The sequence below is a fragment of the Coptis chinensis genome, chromosome 6, assembly GCF_015680905.1.
Source record: "Coptis chinensis isolate HL-2020 chromosome 6, ASM1568090v1, whole genome shotgun sequence".
NCBI classification, from domain to species: domain Eukaryota; kingdom Viridiplantae; phylum Streptophyta; class Magnoliopsida; order Ranunculales; family Ranunculaceae; genus Coptis; species Coptis chinensis.
The window spans coordinates 24,663,933-24,684,341 of NC_141461.1; the positions used below are offsets into that span (position 1 = coordinate 24,663,933).

Consider the following 20,409-nt stretch of genomic DNA (forward strand, 5'->3'; position numbering starts at 1 on the left):
TGATAAGGAAAAAGAAAGACCAAAAGTTTGAGAGAAGAGAATTCACAATGAGCTGCACATTGTTACAAAAAGGGTTAACTATGGATTTTAGTTTTAATGAAATTTTTATTGGGCTCTAATTCTTAAGATTTTCAATCCATATCATATATCTAAGTTCATATTTATTAGCTTATGTAATTTTTGTTATAAGATTATAGCTAAGATTTTTGCTAATAGGCTCAAAGCTCATATCAATAAGATTGTCTCTCATTTTCAAAGAGCTTTCATAAAATGCATAAATATAGAAGATAATATTGGCCTTGTTAGTGAGATTTTCTATAGTATGAAACATATGAAAACTAAAAAAAAAATTGTAACTCTTAAAATAGATATGGTCAAAGTCTATGATAAAGTTGAATGGTCTTTCATAAATAATATTTTCAAAAATTTTGGGTTTAGTGATAAGTGGATCGGAGACTCCTCATCCCCCAATGTCTTTCAACTGTTTCCTTTAGTGTTGTTAAATGGCTCACCCCTTGAGAAGTTCACTCCTGATAAAAGTCTGAGACAGGGAGATCCTCTCTCCCCTTACCTTTTTATTCTTGTGTCTGAAGTTTTATTTAGAATGATAGCCAAGATTGAGAGCAATGGGGATATCCATGGTATTAAAATCAAAATGAATACTCATCCTATCACTCACATCCTTTAAGCAGATGATCTTATCTTGTTCACCAGAGCTAATCTGGCTGAAAGTGGTCAGTCTAATTAAGAGCATCCTTGAGGAATACTATGAAGCTTCTGGGCAAAAGATAAATTATGGTAAGTATAGTATTTATTATAGGAAACATGTTCATAATATGCATAAAAATATTTTGGAAAATTATATATTTTTTTTTATAAAAAAGATAGGTATTTGGGGGTCTTTATTGTTTTATCACATAAAAAAATGAAGACTTTGATTATTTAGTTGATAAAGTACATGGTAAGATTAGAGGATGGAGAGCAAAAGTCGTAGCTCAAGCTGGGATGACTACCCTCATACAAGCTGTGGCACAGGGCACACTTTTATATGTTATATATAGCTACATATAAACTCCCTAGATCTACTTGTAAGAATATGGATAAAGCTTGTACCTGTAGATACTTCTGGTGGCATGACACAAAAGAGAGCAAAAACATCCACACCATTGGGTGGGATGGCATATGCAGAACCAAGGCCTAAGTCTAAGGAAAGTTGGTGATATGAATAAGGCTATGCTAGCTAAGCTGGCTTGGAAAGCTATCACTGATACATCATCTATTTTGGCAAAAACTTTATTGGCTACCTATGGAAAGAACTGGTTTGACATAAAAGTTGACCCTCCATCTAAGGCTTCTTGGTTCTGGAAAGGCATCCATAGAACAGCCAGAGATATTCTTCTAGGGATAATATGGAGCATTGGGAAGGGGGAGAAGGTTAATGTAATGAAACAACCTTGGATCCTCCTTAAAGATGCTCCTATTACTCTGAGAGATATTGGACCTAACAAACCAAACTTTGAGGACCGTAGAGTGAGGGACTTGATGCTAGGTGATGGTAATGGTTGGGACTATCACAAGGTGGAGAATCTTTTCTCACCAGATATAGCAAACTTGATAAAGCAAGTTGTTATCAGACCATCCAGTTTGGCAAGTGATAAAGTCAGATGGGTGAGAACCAAGAATGGCTTGCTATATGTAAAGTCTGTTTACCAGTTTCTGAAAAAAGATGAATGGCAAGCTAGGGGACACACCCTCTTTTAACTCTAAAGCTATAAAGACTATTTGGAAAACTCAGATAACATCCAGCAACCAAATTATTATGTGGAAGATGCATATGAACATCCTCCCTACAGGAGATCTGTTGGCAAGGAAAAACATAAAAAGGGATTATACTTGCCCTTTTTGCTAGCTAGAACTAGAAGACCCCATGCACATTTTTTTCTAAATGTAAATGGATAAAATCGATATGGTTTGCTTCTGATATGGGAGCAATAATAGAGGAGATGGCAAACAAGTCTATTAGGGAATGGTTGGACATGTTCCTTTAATGGAGTAAGACCAAAGATCCTGACATTGCAGAAAAGGGACTGCTAGCAGCTATCATATTGCAAGAGATATGGGAGATGGGGAACAGGGCCAAGTTCGAAAGCAAAGTTCCTAACAGAGATTGTCTCATAAGGAGAGCTTATGCTAAGTGGAATAGATGCATCCAAGTTTTCAGTGAGAACCAAGGAGTTGATAATGCTAACATATAAACTCATAACTTATTTCCTTATGTGCAATATACCTCTAACTTCCCCTTTATTGAATTAAACACAATTGTAATTAGGTTTGATGCTGCATTCTGCAGGGATACAAGGGCTACTGCAGCGGGGGCTTTGGCATGGGATGAGGAAGGCAAGCTGATGGGAGCAACCACTAGGAGTTTTGAAGCAGGAAGTGTTGAAGAAGTAGAGATGGTGACTTTTGAAGTTGCTGCAAAATTGGCTAGGAGTACAAGAGAGACATCCTTTTTATTTGAGAGAGACTGTAAACAAGTTATTCAGGATTTACATAACTCTCTAGATATAAACTCTAATAAATGGAGACTAGTACCTATTAGATGTATGAGACTTGGCTTATGTAAGCCATTCACTTTTTGTCAGTTTAGCTGGATAAGCAGGATGTCTAACGTATAATCTCATGATCTCGCAAAGTGGGCTTTCCATAACCACGGTGTGAGCTTACTATCTAGACATCTATTAGATTGTAGTATTGTACCTTTGATGTTTTAATGATATATATAAGACATGTTTCTATCGGAAAAAAAAAATGGATTTGGTTTGTGTACATTACAGTGTTTTTTCGATTTGGCGACTCTGCTTTTTTTTTAATCTATTTTGAACTCTACTTTTAATTATTATTTTTTTCCCAAAATCTGGTGACTCTGTTATGTGGTGCTTAATTTTTCTAACAGCCCCAAATATTTTCTTAAGTGGCATTTTTTTATTATTAATTATGTGGCATTTTTTATGAAAATAAAACTGCTCCTAACCATTACAGTATGATTTTGGGTCTGATTTTTCAAATTATCGGGGTTAATTATTGGTAATCAATATGAAGGATATCATAGGTCGTCTTCATCCCCAATTGGTAACCAACATAATGGTCTGATTTTCTCGCTATAATTAAATAAAGTTCATAATTAGAACAAAAGAAGATACTCTCTCACTCTTCTTGTTGCTTGTGTCAACAAATTAAAGTAGGGAGTTCTCTAATCACCTCTACTTTGATAGCACGTATTCTTGCGAGATCATCAATGGAATCAAATAGATTTTGGGTATAGATACGGATTGCAGGAATTCCAACAGAAAATGGTCGTCTATTATGAGATTATGTAGGGGCTTGAGTTGGGTGACTGAAATATATAAGAGCTTCATTTGCGCGGCAGTTGATGGAATCTGGAAAGAGCGAAATGCACGCAGGTTTCAAAATTAGGGAAGGGCAGCATCAGTAGTTTTGAGAAGAGTACTAAGAAATATGAAAACCTACATTCAGGTACAAGTATCGGAAATGGAGGACACTAATCGGGCTTTAAGGTTGGCTCGGACTATCGGCATCCGTCAAAGTTCCAAAGAGCGACAACAACAACACCGTTAATGGATCCCGCCAGAACAAGAGCGAGTTAAGCTGAATACGGATGGGTCATTAACAGGAGAGGGTACAGGTCATGGTGGAGCAATCAGGAATTGCAAGGGGGAAGTTCTGGCAGCATTAAATTTTCTGGTAGTGGTGGCGAGTGGTCAGTCCAATTCCAGGAACTGAAAGCTATCGAGGTTGGGCTGGGCAGATGTATAAAAATGGGCTTTGAGAATGTTGATGTGGCGTTAGACTCTCTTCTAGCAATCCAAATGATAACAAAACTGGCAAAGCCACCTTGGAATTGTCTCGATGTGTTAACACATATCTTAGAAATGTCATCCAATTTTATAAGCTGTAGTTTTGCTCATGTATATCGGGAGACCAATAGAGTCGCAGATCATCTTGATGGACTCTCTAGTTCCCATGTAAGGGATATTTTGCATGTTGGTCCTCCTCTAGATAGATAATTATATAAGCTTGTCGAGGAGGATGCAACGGGTACCATATATGTAAGATTTGGTTGATTAATGCAGGTAGGGGTAGGGCTGGAAATGGTGCGGGTTTTGACCCGAATCCGACCCGATCCAAACCCATTCCAACGGGTTTGGACCTTAATAATGAGTCCGAATAAGAAAATGGATCGGATATGGATTATCCATTTTTAATTCGGATTCAAATATGGTTTTACTTAAACGGTTCGGATCCTCCTAGATCCAATCCAAAATATAAAATTTTGTTAATATATCTTCCAAATAATAATAGGTCTCTCTTGTTTGTAGACACGTGGGTGATTGAGAACTTGTGGTTCGCAATTCGGGTCGGGTCGGATCCGATTATCCCATTTACAAAAATGGTTCGGATATGGTATGCTATTTTGGATCCATTCGGGTCATGGATTCGGATCTGGTTTTGTATTGAAAAAATGGATCTGGGCATGGATATAGTCTGATCCGACCCGAACCCGCTCCATTTACAGCCCTAGGTAGGGGTCCGCCTAACCCCAGCTTAATATTTAAAAAAAAATGTTTACCAACATCAATTTCATCATTGATATATCATTTAAGAAGACTGAAAGAATATCATTGATGGGTATAATAACAAGGAATAGAGGAACAAGAGTTGCTATGAATCAAGGCTAATAACTGGTGGGGTATCTCCAACAAAAAAAAAACAAAAACACGGTATTGGCACCCTATTTTATGGGATTGGCACCCCTTTGGCAAAAAATTAAACAATAATAATTATTTCTTATATGTCCTTTTACACCCCACATACTCATAGTTCTACGGCATTAGGTTGCCGCGAGATCCCATATCACACGACAGGCAGTTGCCGCGAGATCCCATATCCCACGGCAGGCAGTTGCCGCGGAACATTTTTTTTAATTTTTTTTTCACTTCAAATTTTGCGTATTGAGTACACACAACATATGAACACCTCATTTTATTCTTTAAAGCTTCTTTATCACTCAAAGACATAATACCAAAACCATGACAAAAAAAATGTACAATCGAGGCATAATTTTGCTATCTCGTGACAAATATTTTCATATGCTATAAGAAAATTTTGTGATCAAATTAATGAAGAAGAGTTTTGATAATTAACACAAGCAAAGATTCAATTTTAGTGAACGCAACCATCTCGCGACAACTATTTTTTTTTTACGATAGCTATTAAAAAAAAAAAATTACCCACGACAACCACCTTCCATGGGATATGGGATCTCACGGCAACTCGATGTCGTGGATTGTGCGATCTCGCGACAACTTCTTGCCGTGAGTATTTTTTATGTGATTAATGGAGAGATGCTAGTACATTTGAATTGGTCAAATGGGTGTCAATTCCATAAAGTGGGGTGTGAATACTGCGACCCTAAAAAAATAGTCAAATTTATTTGGTGGCTCATCTTGATGTGCTCTCATTGTTATTGTAGAGATTGATTTTTTTGGTCATTTAGATATGGCGAATAATGCTTCTATGGTTAATACTTGGACTAAATCATTTTATTATGGCTCATATGCTCCCATGGGTGCTGATTATATATCCTGATATGTAATTCAAGCATTTTGAAGTATTGGGTGTTGATGAGAATAAAAGAAGCAGTAATAGTGACGTTAGGGAGAGAAGTAGTGGCGGCAACGAGGACGATTGTGAGGCTTGGTTGGAAAGAAGTTGCGGTGGCTTATCCTAGAGATTTTCATGGTTCAGATTTTAGAGCAGTTTTTTGTCTTCAATTTTCTTTATTTGTATGTCTTTAGAATGAGTAGTGCTACAGAAACCTATTTTTAAGACCTACTATTGCGACTCACTATTTACTATTGTTGTTGGTTTGCATTGTAATACACATGGACTTGTATCTCTATGTAAATCAATGATAATGACTTTTGACACATCAATAGGTTCAAATAGTAGGTTAAATAAGTGGGTCGGTGTAATATTAATGCTTTAAAACTTAGAAGGGCAATCAGTATAGTTAATCGAGCAAATGGTGATTTATAATGGGTGATCTTGGACACATCCAAAAAAACGCTCCCATACTTCGTAACTAACTAATTTTTTTGTCATACCCTAACAACCATACCACAACATCCGCTTCAATCCAATAATATCTCCCAAGTTAATTTGGGGTCTTTCCAATAGGGGCAAAAACAACCCCTTTTTTTTTTGGCAATCTTTATCTTTTTCTATTTGTCAAAATTTGATTTTGATTTTTTTTCCTTCATCCTCATTAAGTTGGTATTTATCCTCATTATTTTGGTATTGTTGATTCAAATCAAATGCGAGTGTTTGCACGTTTATTAGTGAGAGAAAAGTTGCTAAATAAGAGGTTATTGGAGAAAAAATCAAGATTATTTTATTTTTTATAGAAGAAGAACACGTTATTGTTTTTTTTCAGTTACAAGTGAAAAACTTAGAGTATTGGCTCCTTATTAGTCCCATAATGTATATATTATAATAAATGAATTGTTTTGTCTTTGGTATGCCTAATAAAAAAAAAAAAGGGAATATAAATATGTTTAAAACAATTTTATTTATTTATTTTAAAATTGGGATATGAGAGTGTTTTTATAGGTGTGTCCAAAATCTCCCTTTATAATCTACTTGTAGAACACAATTAAATTGAGTTAGTGGGTTTATTTCATTGACATATTATTAGGAGGGGAAATTTGTATGGTTTGAATTTTGTAAATTTTGAAAAGAAAATATTTGACTCTGTTATAAAGATTAGAGCACCAACTTAACAGAGTAACCAATTTGAAAAAAAGAGTAGTGCTAGCGGGACAGCTACTGTCTTATATTTGGCTCACAGCCCAATAGGCTAATGCCACATCATACAAGAGAAACTTGTTACTCATTCAGTCTAATTCACATTTTAGTTTATAAAAAAAAATAATAAAAAAAAAAAATAAGATAAAGAAACCAAGGAATTCATCTTGTTCACCTGTACCAACTATGGTTGTGTCTCTTCGTCTTCGACTCGAAAGGGAATGGTAGCCCAAAAACAGTCATGACTTTCACCACTTCTAAATAAATACATATTTATCAAAAAAAAAAAAAAAAATCCCAAATAAATGCATAATTTTGAAAATTTCTCAAATAGCAAATCACCTAGAGAAAACTATATTTCAGTATGCATACAAGATCGCTCATTTTCTAGATGAAATCCAAATGATTGTATTGCTTTCAACAGAAAAACATGATTTTTATTTGAAAAATACAACTTTAATTTGTATTGTTGCCAATTGGTTTTTATTGTATTAGTGTTCTTTTTTTATATTAATGACTTGATTAAGCAAAATTGAAAAAGATAAGTGGTTTTCTGCTAATAGCAGTGGGAAGAAGAGAATTAATATTTGTGTGTTTTCTTTTTGTTTTATTGTTATTTGTTTTTCTTAATTTTCATTAACTAAAGAAAAGAGAGAAAGAGAGAGAGGGAGAGAGAGAGAACCGGATGAAAGAGTAACAAATTTTTTATCTGTAACGTGGCCAACACTTGATTGGGCTGTTAGCCCGGTACAACACAGTAGCTGTCCCGTGTCCCGCTAGCATTTTCGTGAATTTTTTTTTAAGTACAATCCAAGTTAGATTAAAAAAAAGTAGAGTCACCAAATTGAAAAAACATGTAAAATACACTGACCCAAATCTATAATTAAACCTTACAAAAATACGGGAGAAAAAAGAATTTTTACTTGAGGGACCATCGCAACACAAACGGATAAATAAACAAAAGCCATGCCAATGTGTTTGCCGGGAAAAATAAATGTTGAGTGCACCGATCACATAACAAAAAGACTTGGTTCTAGTAGCAAATACTGAAGACTTAAATGGAGTAACTAACTAGTTAAGATTTTCATGACCTCACTATATGAAAATATTACAGGGAAGGAGATTTCTTTCTGTATTTTCTCTATAACAAGAGCTTCGTATATAGTGGAAGTGAACCCACAAACTAAACAATGGGTTGTCACACACACTTGGAATCGTAAAAGGATTATCGAATATGCCTTGCACAAATCATTCCAGGGAGCACACATCTTGGTGCACAACTCTGCAGATGATATGCAGCTCGTTAAACAAATGAAAAGGCTAATATCACTGATTCTCCAATCTGAAGAGCAAAGTTAAGAGATATCTTTGAAGTTTTTCCTGAATTGGAAGTCAGAATGTAGCCAAACCTTCATACTCATCATGGTCAATGAAACAATGATGCCAACGGTGTTAGAGACCTTGAATTTCCCAATAATGGTCAGCTATGAAATGTGTTAGTACCAAAATAATTAAAAATTCATGCTCCAGAGGATTTGCTAGTCACTGTCGCTACTATGGCTAGATCTCCCATCTGAAAATGAAAAGAATAAACCAATTATTCAGAATGATAGGGGCATTGTTATCACAGTTTTGAACTGATCGGGTAGAAGAGGGAAAAAAAGTTGCATTACCACGTGATGGTCTTTTCCCCTCCATGGCTTCTTTCTTCACTTGACAGCTAGTGCAAAGAAAAGGACCATTCCAAGGACGCATTTTTCCACGACTTGATGAACCAGCATGCACCGAGATTCCTTCCTTGGGTTTGATCTCTACCTGACAAACAGCACACATGAACAACTTGAACATGTTGCAGACGGGATATTCTGTGTCTAACCTGCCACCCAAAACATTATTTTCAAGTCAGAAAGCTAGAATATTCACATCGCCAGCTTTACTTTTTCAAGTCAGACTGCAAGAATATTAACTGCACTGATTATACAAACCTTTCTGCAAGCATAGCAGATCCTTCTTCATATATTTCCTCCACCACGTCCGGCTCAGAGTAATCCTTATCCACAAGCGACGGTTCAGATGGCCTTTTGCGGAACATATTCTTGAACACACCCTTTCCATGCTTCTTTAGCGGTGGCACCAGAGGTGTTAGCTTCTCTGGGGGTAATATATCGATGACAATGCAAGTTGTGTCATCTCGAAGTCCTTTGAATTGTACAGCCTCCTGGAGATGTAAGAAGTAGGTGTCAAATATATATATATAAAATAAGCACCCATCAAAAACTGCATTATCATCAGGAAAATAGAAATTTCAATTGGGATTATAGCGTACATGGACAATTTGAGAAGCCGCAGCAGCGGGTGGCATCCCTCGGCAGCAGTTCATAGCTGCTTCTGACGATAAAGCATCCCAAACACCATCACTTGAAATGACAAGCCTACCTCCCGCAGTGGATAACTGCAGCAATCACATACAACAGTTACTAACAAGGTGGTAAATAGTTTGTTTATAACTTCTTTACCTCATAAAATAACTAATGGTTTTTGACTCAGAACAGAGAAAACTTTGTTTTGAAGGAATTCAGAAATGAAAAGACATGCCAGAACAGGTAACGATAATGCACTACAAGTCTATAACCAGTGGTTGGCAAATTTCTCGCTCCTATCCCACCCACAAAGAAGTTTTCTAGGCTACCAAACACACCCTTAGTAAAATTACCACTTCCAGGAGCTCTGGTATCAGGATTTTAGTTTTCATCGGTATGTTTAAACTTGTTCAAACACTAATAATAAATCATATTCTCAAGGAGCACCAAATATTTGAATATAACAGGAAAAAATCCATAATGCATGAAAAAACATACAAAGTACTAATGAAATGAAATTCCCTGCGTGAAACTAAGTAACACAGATCAGCATGTACAGGTAAAAGATTCTAGAGATATACAACCAAACACATGTGGCAGTTGGAGTATGAATATAGAAGTAGCGAACCTTCACTTGCTTTACGTGTGGGACAGGAACTATAAACTCGCCAACATCCATGTCTCCAATGGATCTTGAAAGACACAAACCACCTGGCCAGCATCTGAGAGGGCCAATCTGAAAGATGGAGTTGCCACACAGATTAGTTTTATTTTTCTTCCTTCATAGAAAAAGATCAAGAAGACTTTAAGAAAAATGTTTTCAACTTCTCAGAAAACATAGATGTGAAATCATTCAAGTAGATGGAACCGAACCTTTTGCAACAAAACTATACATGTTTTCACTGATGTTTCACACTAATTGTTAAGTTCTGAACATCAATTACCAAATCCTTTGTCCATAAAAGGAAGCATAATAACTCTGTCCAGATTAAGTCTTCTGAACCATTCTCTCCTTTAGGAAATCGTCTGTGGAGCTTATTATCTTTTGCGATCATGTGGGGCATTTGGCTGGAGCGAAATCGTCGTCACTTTGATGGCATCTCAGTTTCATTTAAGAAGATGATTCTATCGATAAAAGCCTTATTCTATCAGTGGTCTGAAGTCTTCAAAGAGTTTAGAGGATGTTTCTTTGAGTCTTTTGTAGCTAGGTGAGATCGTCTTATGTTCTTAGACATGGGGTGATGGTGGAGTTCTTGATTTTTTTTTATGTAGTTTCTTTTATTCTAAATGTTATTAGTTCTTGTTTCTTTCTTGTAATGTAGGCCTTCTCAGCCTACTTCTCTTTATTAATGATATTTCACTTTACCGAGCAAAAAAAAAGAAAAATAAGATTGTTCCATGTTATTTCTAGCATAATGCCATTATATTTCTCATATAATTATCACTTGGTTTCTCCGCTATCCACACTGGTTTTACGGTTGTACTCGCTAATCCGATGTGCACTGCTTTAACTTTTATATCGATAATATATTGGGTCATTGCCCTCAAGACATTGACCAATTTACATTGGACATTAATCCAGCTCAAATACAGTGTTCTAAATGCCTCTACGACAAAACGTGGTTTCAAGTCCTTAAATACAAACTGAAATTGTCCCCCCTCATATGGCGAGATCTAAATTAGCCAGAACATGAACCTGGTGATGTCAGCAAAAACATATTTAGCAGGAGACACACACCAAAAATACAATAACTTAGATGATCACGTAAGAGTTCAATTTTAACGTGGAGGCATAAATACTTCACTGAAGAGTTGAAAACCCATTTTAATATTAGTCTTGTTTGCTATTCATCGCCCCAAAACAATGTGCTTTGAAGTTTGAAGTTTGAACTCATTTATGTGTATAATAAGGATGTCGATAACTGCCCAAGCTATTATGTGTTACTAAGAGAAAATTCCCTTCCTATATAATCCACCCCTCACCACCAACTTACCATCACTTCACCGTCGATGGCCTTCTATACCTTTGTTTTGTCATCACTTTCATGCCGTCCTAGGTGATGGAGCTAAGACTAGAGTTTTTCTATGATATGAATGTAGTGAGAGCAAGTCTATCAGTAGGAAAAGAAGGTGATGGTCTGCTGAGAAGATTGCACTTGAGCCTTTTAAGGGATGTAAAGCACCACCTAAGCTTGAAAACTTATTTCAAACTGTGTGTAATGAGGAGAATGAGGAAGAAAAAGAATAACTTTAACCAGATATAACACAAACATCATTTTGGATATGAAGTGGTGTTTGGATGAGTTCTCTATGGGTGATGAGGCTCACTTAGAGACGCATAAGACAGAATGTTCAAAGGTAGATTACAGTTCTCATCAGATGACAGTTTCTGAAAGGCTACAAATGAAATCACTCACAAACAGGTAATATGTGGAGCTGAATAAGGTCTTTCCGACAGGGTCCTCACCATCCATTAATTTTAAACAATGGGTTATAAACGAGTATTGTCAGAATAGTGTTGAACCCTAGTTTCCTATAACAAGGATCAACAGATTCAGGGTGAATTAGCTTTGAATTGAACAGATTTCTTTTACCGCAATGTTCAACCCAATTTCCAAACAATTAAATTGCAGCAAATGGAGCAGAATATGTAGACACGAAAAAATTGTAATTTACTTAATCTTGCACAAAGCTTATAGAACAGGTTCCAAAGTTACTCAAACTAATTGAAGTAGATATGTACCCTAGTTAAAAAGGAACATACCTCTGCACCACCACCAGTATTAAGTCGACCAACCTCACCGCCACTTGCTGTTACGCGTTCCACCCTGTTGAAAGGTAGAGGTGAACACAAATGCAAGAGTAACATTTTGAAGTCAAGCACTTGGAGTATCGAAAATAATACACCCTTTTGTGTACACATAAGCAGAGTCTCTCTTTCACAAAAAAAAAAAAAAAAATACGGAACTTACTCATCTTCATTGCATTCCAGTCTATGGTCTGCACTCAATGAATATATAGTACCCTCAGCAGACTCCAGGATACAGCGAGAATCACCAACTGATGCTACAGTTATGACCCATCCATCTATTATTGCGAAGGTAACTGTTGTTCCAGATGTGTGTGCTGAAGAGAGTAATCAGAATAGAAGTGTGAAATTCACAAATGTCATCAAACATATTTATTACACTGACTGAAGGTGGGGAGAACCACGAACCAGCAGAAAAGCATCAATGCTAGAACAAGTAAACAATATTAATGACAATGCATATGTCTTCAACTTTTTGATCCATAATCACACCAATATATACTGGTGGGGGAACAACCGACCAAGATTCAAGATATCTGAAACCTAATGACGTTAAAATCAATTATGTGTTTGCTGAATCTGACGATAACCTAGTTACTATTAAGATCCCAGTGCATCTAAATGCACCATCTAGATACGGCTTGCCGAAGTACTAACTTAATGTGTATAACTCCTAATGGTTAAAGAAATTGCATAAAAAGGTCCATCCATACCTTTATCTTGAAAATCTTTATCAGTTTTTACAAACCCTGCAACCAATGCTCTTGGCAAAGCTGCGAGCCATTCATCTCTGCTAAGGTCAGATGGAATTGCACCGACAATATTGTTCAGTAGATTCTCCCTGGAGTATACAGCAGCTGCAGATCCATTATGACCATCAAAAAGCTGCAGAACATGTCATAAAATTGTTTTATAACTCCATCATAAGAATAGCTTTATCAAACTAGGAAGCAGTATTTGTTCATGTACTGATGGATTGCCACCACCTACCCGGGAAATTCAAACAAAGCACTGCTTGGTTTCCCACAAACAGAGGCAAAGTATAGCATACCAAGAAGAATAATGAGACACTAGCCAAAGAATACAAAAACCTCTAGTATTATTTGAAATTCATTTAAAACTTATTTTCGAAACTTTAGCAAATGTACGAGGATACAAGCAGAAGCTAACCAATGAAATTGCATATGTTGAGATTGATGAGAATGAAGATAAGTAATAATCAGTGCATGTCTGTGTACACACAAATAAAAAGTTTCATGTTTCCCAAACACTTGACCATATTCTGGTGCCTACGTTTTCAGAGCAAGTGAAGCAAGTTTGTCTAAAATCCATCATCTTGACTCCATTCAGAAAACAAAAGTGAATCAGACAATAAGTCAACATAAAAAAGAGATCTCATACATTAATGAATGAGACAATAATGGCAAGGAAAAAAACACGTACCGCGAAAACGGAGAAAGTAGAAAAGGCATCAGCAGGAAGACGTTGACATTCAGTTTTCAAGAGGGTGTAATCTTCTCCTTTCTTACTGTGATTAGCTTCACCATGTATTAAATCCGGCCTTTCAATCTTTTCACTTGACAACTCCCTCCTTAACAAAACAGCTAATGGTACCATTGGGTGATCATGTTTACTTGACATTATTATTATTATATTGTAATCAAAATCAAAGACCATGCATAATAACTCTTTCAAATTTGCATGGATTTGAGAACGGAAGATCTTTAATGTGTATTATTCTGATGATGATGATGGAATTATCAAAGGAAGGAAGAAATGAAGAGAGAGAGAGAGAGAGAAAAATGAGAGGCGCAATTGGTGGTTTTTCTTTCTTTTCTTTTTCGGACATTTACCGCGTTATACGGGATTGCTAACGTGCGCGCTTCTTGTTTTCGTTTGTTGATGATGCCGCGTTTTTTTTTTTGGCGTTGCATGCATGCAGCCTGTCATTTTCATTTGAATTAATCATTCACCTTTGATACGATTACAACGATTAGTCCAGAGAGAGCACTGATACGAGTTACATCCAAATTCATTTTGACATTCATACAAATTCATTTTGACATTGAAAATAATCACCATTGTGAGGGAGTGATATCTTCATATCAGGCACGTGTCCAGTATAGTGGAAATACCACACCCGACTTTTCATTTAGTTCCCCGAACTGTCTTCGGAGTGACCTATATCATCAAATCACATCCATGAGCTACGAGATCGTTCTATAACAGATCGACTCGTACATCTTCACACAGAGCGTTCTATATTATGACTCAGCATACCTTCTAGAATCAATCGTTACCAAAGCCTTACTTACTCAATCACTTACCGCAAATTACGAACCACTGTAACCACTCCCCATCATTACAGAATTCCTACTAACATCATTCTAATACTCCTTCTCGATCTCAACCATACATTTGGTGTTTGTCATTACACGTGTTGGAGAAGGATCCACTCTCACCATCTATAAATACCTCCCATATGAACTACGACAGACCTAATTCTTCTCTCCCCCCAAAATCGAGAGATAGATACGTAGGCAGTTCGCTCAACAACGAACTCGGTCTTTCCAATATTCAATCCCCTTATCCTCTTAACCTTGTATGTAAGGGAAGACCAAAACGCTTCTTTACATTGGCGCCGTTTGTGGTCTCGATTTCTTGAGAAACCACTTCACAAATCCTAAAACCAAAAAGAAAAATCCTCAAGCCCACAAAGCATGGCAAGCCTCGAAGCTCAAATCCAAAGTATAGCAGGCTAGTTAGGTACAATGAACGAGCAAATTACCCTGCTCAGGCAGGAGAATGTTACTTTGCGTGCGCAAGTGGACACGCAAAATGCACCAGGTGCTATAGTAGAGGACGTCATCAACGAAGTAAATCAACAGCTCAACGAGCTTTCACAAAGAATAGATCAGAGCGTAGTCAAGAAAGACGCTTCCCAGATCGTTCAGAAGATGTTAAAAACGTACTGTGCATCCCCTTTACAACTGAGGTACTTAGCAAATCCTCACCTCCAAATTTTGTTCAGCCCACTTTTGTAGTGTACGATGGCAACACGTGTCCAGGTCAATACGTAGCTCGCTACATTCAGATCCTCGCACTCTATAGTGCTCAGGAGTTCGACCACCTCCATTGCCGTTTATTTCCAGCCAGTCTTAAAGATGGCGCACTCGACTGGTTATTTTCACTCGAGCCAGACTTGATAAAGAACTTCAAACAACTCACCAATCTGTTCGCTAGCCAGTACGTCCACAACAGGCGCAAGAAAGCTGATCTTGATTCACTTTTCCAACTCTCCTTAGGTGAAGATGAAACCATTCGCGAATTCTTAGGTCGGTTCAAAACTGAACTATTAGGCATGGAAAGCGGTCTCAAAGAGTCTTTCACCACATTGGCATTCTCCAACGCCTGCTGTGTGTGTAACACAGCGCTCTGCAGTTCACTGATGAAAGAACGTCCAGAAACGTTGTTCGAGCTATACACTCGCGTTGACAAATACATCAAGTTACAAGAGGGCCTGAAGCGTCAAGACCTTTCAGAAAAACAAGAGGTAGCAACAATCTCTAATGATGCCCCACCCTCCAAAAAGCGACCCAAACAACAAGGATAAAAGTCTGGAAACAAAATGAACAACAATTGTGAGTTCGATGTACTCACCCGATCTCCCAGTTACATATTGGACAAAATCAAGTGAGCTGCTTATTACCGACCAGATGTACGTCAACCAGAAGATTGCCCTGGCAAACCTTATTGTGCCTTCCACCGAGCACAATGTCATGAGACCGATGAGTGTTGGGGGCTCAAGCATTACCTCCAGGACCTCATCGAATCAGGACATATCAAGCATTATACCAATATTGCTGATGGCGACCTGCGCCATAAGCTCATGGCTCGTAGAGAGCGCAGTAGATCTCCAGCTCGCCATAAGCGCCAGAGTGTCCAAGCTCGCTCTCGTACCGCAGAGGACGCCCCCAACGATCGTTCCCGCCATGAGCGTCGTCAACATTCGTCAGATAGAGATAATGACAGAACGATACACATGATAACATTCCAGGATGATTCTGTTCCATCTTCCAGAGAAAAAAGGAGACGCGTAGGTGCTCTCCAAGAAGTCTATTAGTTATCTTCACAGGCCGCACCTTCCCCACACAGTTCAGGCCGCAACTCAGGTGATATAACTTTCACAGAGGCCGACCTCAACAAGGTTTGCCTCCCGCACAATGATGCCTTGGTAATCCATGCCAAAATCAGCGACTGGACAGTCAAGCGTGTTCTGATAGATCCAGGTAGTTCATGTGATATCTTGTTCTACCATACCATCCAAGAGATGAATCTGCCCAAGTCAGTCTTCATAGACCCAATATATCCTCTCTACGAGTTCAATGGCTCCAGAGCCGACCCAATTGGTAACATCATACTCCTCGTCTCTGTGGGCTCTAGGAAAGACAAAGTCATCTTCAATACGCGTTTCAGCGTTCTAGACATCCAATCGTTCTATAATGCCATCCTAGGACGGTGTTGGATCCACCAAATGCAAGCTATACCATCTACACTGCATCAGGTGCTCCGCTTTCCCGGCCCTAGGGGTATGATGGAGCTTTGAAGTAATCAACTTGAGGCTTATCATTGTAATCAGGTTCTGTCAGCAAACAAGTCTGCCGACCCACCTATCATCACGAGGAATGAGCCCACCAGTGACACGATGGCCAAGGACTTAATCGCCGAGGTCAGATCCAAAGCACCAAAGCAGAATGCTGGGGGCTCTAGCAAAAAAGTTTATTCATCTGTCAGGACCCCAGAGGTCGCTTCAGCAATGGTTACTCCACTAGTCAGGACCCCTGAGGTTGCATCAGCAGTTGTTACTCCACCAGTCAGGACCTCAGAGGTCGCGTCAGCATTAGTTACTCCACCAGTAGGGGTGTAAACGGATAGGTTCGGATGCGGATATGGCTGTATCCGAATCCGAATCCGAAAATTTATACTGATATCCGAATCCGAATCCGAATCCGATAGATATTAAAAAAATTATCCGAATCCGATTTCGGATATCCGAAACGGATATTGGATAATATCCGATCCAAAAATTAAAATTAATTAAAATTTTATTTGTTTTAAATAATTCATTTTACCACTATAAAAACTAGTATAAATATTATATTTGCCATTTATTATTATTATTTTGTTATTATAGTTTTATATTATTAGTTTATGATTTTATATAATATTTTGTACAATAAAAAATGAATAAATTAATTATATATAATAACTATTAATTTTTTAAATAGGATCGGATATTATCGGATGCGGATATGTCAGTATCCGAATCCGTATCCGAAACTAGTTCGGACATAAAAAAAATATCCGAATCGGAATCGGAATCCGAAATTTTCGGATAATATCCGATTTTTCGAATACGAATTCGAATCGGATTCGAATATTTGGATATCCACTTGCACCCCTATCCACCAGTCAGGACCCCAAAGGTCGCCCCAGCATGTGTTAGTCAATCGGTCCAGATTCCAGAGATCACTCCAGGCCCTGTTGTTATGACCACAGAGGTCGCATAAGCCACTGTTGTCGTTACCACAGAGGTCGCTCCAACTCCTGCTGCCAATTCCTCCATTCCTCAGATCGACAAAGCATCTCCAGGGATTAGTTCCCCTGAGGTCGCCTCATTTTCAAAAGCAACAGTTCAGACAGCAGAAAAAGAGTGAGTGAACTTAGGAACGGAAGATGATCCCAAGTTTGTCTATGTAAAGGCTAACCTTGACCCTACACTCAAGGCCCAGCTTATAAACTTTTTATCAATGAATAAAGATATTTTCGCTTGGTCGTATATCGATGTGCCTGGTATCGATCCTAGTGTTGCATGTCATAGATTAAATGTCAATCCTAATGCTAAACCAGTTCGACATCGACCTAGGAGATTATCACTGAGGTTTCAAAAAGCAATAAATGATGAAGTCGACAAGCTCAAACAAGTCGGTTTCATCCGGAAGGTCGATTACCCAGACTGAATCACTAACATAATAGCAGTTCCAAAGAAGAATGACATTATCCACCTTTGCATTGACTTCACCAATGTCAACCAAGAAACACCAAAAGATAGCCTAGAATCGACCAACTTGTAGACCAGACCTGTGGCCACGAGCTCCTGTCCTTTATGGATGCATACAGTGGGTACAACCAGATCCCACTCGCTAAAGAAGATAAAAAGAAGACGTTGTTCATCACTGAACAGGGAATCTACTGCTACAACGTCTTCCCATTCGGCCTCAAGAACGCTGGAGCGACTTATCAACGGCTTGTCACTGACATGTTCCAGGACATGTTGGGAGATACCGTGGAGGTCTATATCGATGACATGGTAGTCAAGAGCAAAAAAGCAGGTGACCACCTCATTCACCTGGAACATGCGTTCTCCAGATTACGCCGAATTCAAATGAAGTTAAATCCCGAGAAATGCCTTTTTGGAGCATCATCCGGAAAATTCCTCGGGTATTAGGTATCACAACAAGGGATTGAAGCCAATCCAGACCAAATTCGAGCGTTCCTGGAAATGTCTGATCCAAAGACAAAGAAACAAATACAGAAGCTATCAGGAATGGTGGCAGCACTCAACTGATTCATATCAAGAGCGTCAGACAAATGCCGACCTTTCCTGCAGCTTCTTAAAAAAGGAGAACAGTTCTCATGGAACGACCAATTCCACCAAGCGTTCTCCACTCTCAAAGAATACCTGACAACATCACCCGTCCTAGCGAAACCAATAGACGGGGAAATGCTGGGGCTCTACCTTTCAGTATCAAACTTTGCTATCAGTTCGGTTCTTTTCAAAGAAGACAACAACTCAGAGAAATCGATCTACTTTACAAGTAAGACATTAACTCCAGCTGAAAAGAACTACTCTTACATTGAGAGAGCAGTGCTCGCGTTACTATACTCGGCAAGGAAGTTCAGGCCGTATTTTCAAGCACATCCAATTAAAGTATTCATTGACCTCCCGTTAAAGAAGATCCTTCTTAAAGAAAACAAGACAACCCGTATGGCAGTATGGGCAGGAGAGCTCGGAGAGCATCATATCAAGTTCGTCCCATGTACTTCTTAGAAGGGACATGTCGTTGCAGATTTTCTAGCAGACTTTCTTGTCGATGACCTGAATTGGGAACCTGACAGACATCCCAACCACGAAGAAGCAAGACAAGTCTATATGGTCTCTCTTTGTAGATGGTTCTAGTAACCCCGAAGGGAGTGAAATCAGAGTCGTCTTAGTGTCCCCAGATGGAGCAATGATGGAGAAATCAGTTCGCATCGATTTTGCGACCTCTAACAACGAGGTGGAGTAAGAGACGCTAATCATGGGGCTCAGAATGGCGCTACAGCTCGGTGTACAGGAACTTCAAGTTTTTAGTGACTCGCAACTGGTTGTTCGCCAGGTTGTTAAATAGTTCACTACCCATGAAGGTAACCTTTTTAAGTACCTTCAAGTTGTTCATCAGTTACTTCCTTCTTTTAAGAAAGTCACCATGCATTACTTCTTGCGTGATGAGAATCGTCACGCGGACAGTTTAGCTTATTTGGCTACCCAGACACCGAACTGTGCCCCTAGACAGCTACTCATTGAAGTAATTGACCGACCTGCCTACCAAGTCGAACACATCCTAGAAATCAATGACCTTTGCCCACTCTCTGACGATCAGATGAGCCAAACATGGATGCAGCCCGTCATAGAGTACATCCAGCACGGTACACTCCCAGAATAGCGTACCAAAGCCAAACAAGTTCCATATCAGGCACGTCGTTACTGCCTAATCAATAACAAGCTCTTCAAAAAGTCTGCTGGCGGCCCTCACTTGAGGTCCATAAGCCCAGAATAGGGTCAATTCATCTTTGCAGAAATCTATGAGGGCGAATACGGGAACCATGCTGGAGGTCACTCCCTGGCTCACAAAGCGATCTCCGAGGGGTACTTCTGGCCACGAATGCAGATCGATGCCAAAAAGTACATCCTTAAGTGCATCAAATGCCAAACTTTTGGCCACAATATCATTCAGCTAGCTCGCGAGTTAATCAACATTGTCAGCCCTTGGCCATTTCACATGTGGGGCTTGGACATTATGGGACCGTTCATCCCACAAAAGAGTACTGGTTTTCGGTTCGTCTTGGCGGCAACTGATTACTTCAGTAAGTGGGTCGAAGCAATCCCTTTAGCTCATGGCAAAGAATCACACGTCAAAAACTTCATCTGGACTCACGTCATCACCAGATTTGGCTTGCCACCCATGCTGGTGATGGACAATGGTTCCCAATTCAAGGGAAAAATAGTCAAGGAGTTTTTGGCCAAGTGGA

General features: G+C 38.6%; 1 protein-coding gene and 1 long non-coding RNA gene across 3 annotated transcripts; one reads left to right on the forward strand and one right to left on the reverse strand.

The window, feature by feature from the left end:
- Positions 1-444: 444 nt before the first annotated feature.
- Positions 445-2,586, forward strand: LOC147492267 (uncharacterized). Its single transcript, XR_015199698.1, has 2 exons — positions 445-798; positions 2,351-2,586. It is a non-coding gene; the product is annotated as an uncharacterized LOC147492267 (long non-coding RNA).
- A 5,277-nt stretch (positions 2,587-7,863) lies between these two features.
- On the reverse strand, positions 7,864-13,934 carry LOC147492268 (Protein phosphatase 2C family protein). Of its 2 annotated transcripts, XR_015198710.1 has the most exons (10): positions 13,501-13,916; positions 12,771-12,942; positions 12,221-12,374; positions 12,013-12,076; positions 9,877-9,984; positions 9,215-9,340; positions 8,874-9,106; positions 8,562-8,764; positions 8,298-8,461; positions 7,864-8,170 (listed from the first exon to the last, which is right to left on the reverse strand). XR_015198710.1 is itself a non-coding variant. In XM_086566074.1 (9 exons), exons 1-9 carry the CDS (start codon positions 13,732-13,734, stop codon positions 8,427-8,429), a joined length of 1,329 nt encoding a protein of 442 aa, XP_086422200.1. In that variant the 5' UTR covers positions 13,735-13,934; the 3' UTR covers positions 7,864-8,426. The 2 variants fall into 2 exon arrangements, 1 of the variants encoding a protein (XP_086422200.1); XM_086566074.1 differs by having other exon boundaries at positions 7,864-8,461; positions 13,501-13,934.
- Between the last annotated feature and the right edge of the window lie 6,475 nt (positions 13,935-20,409).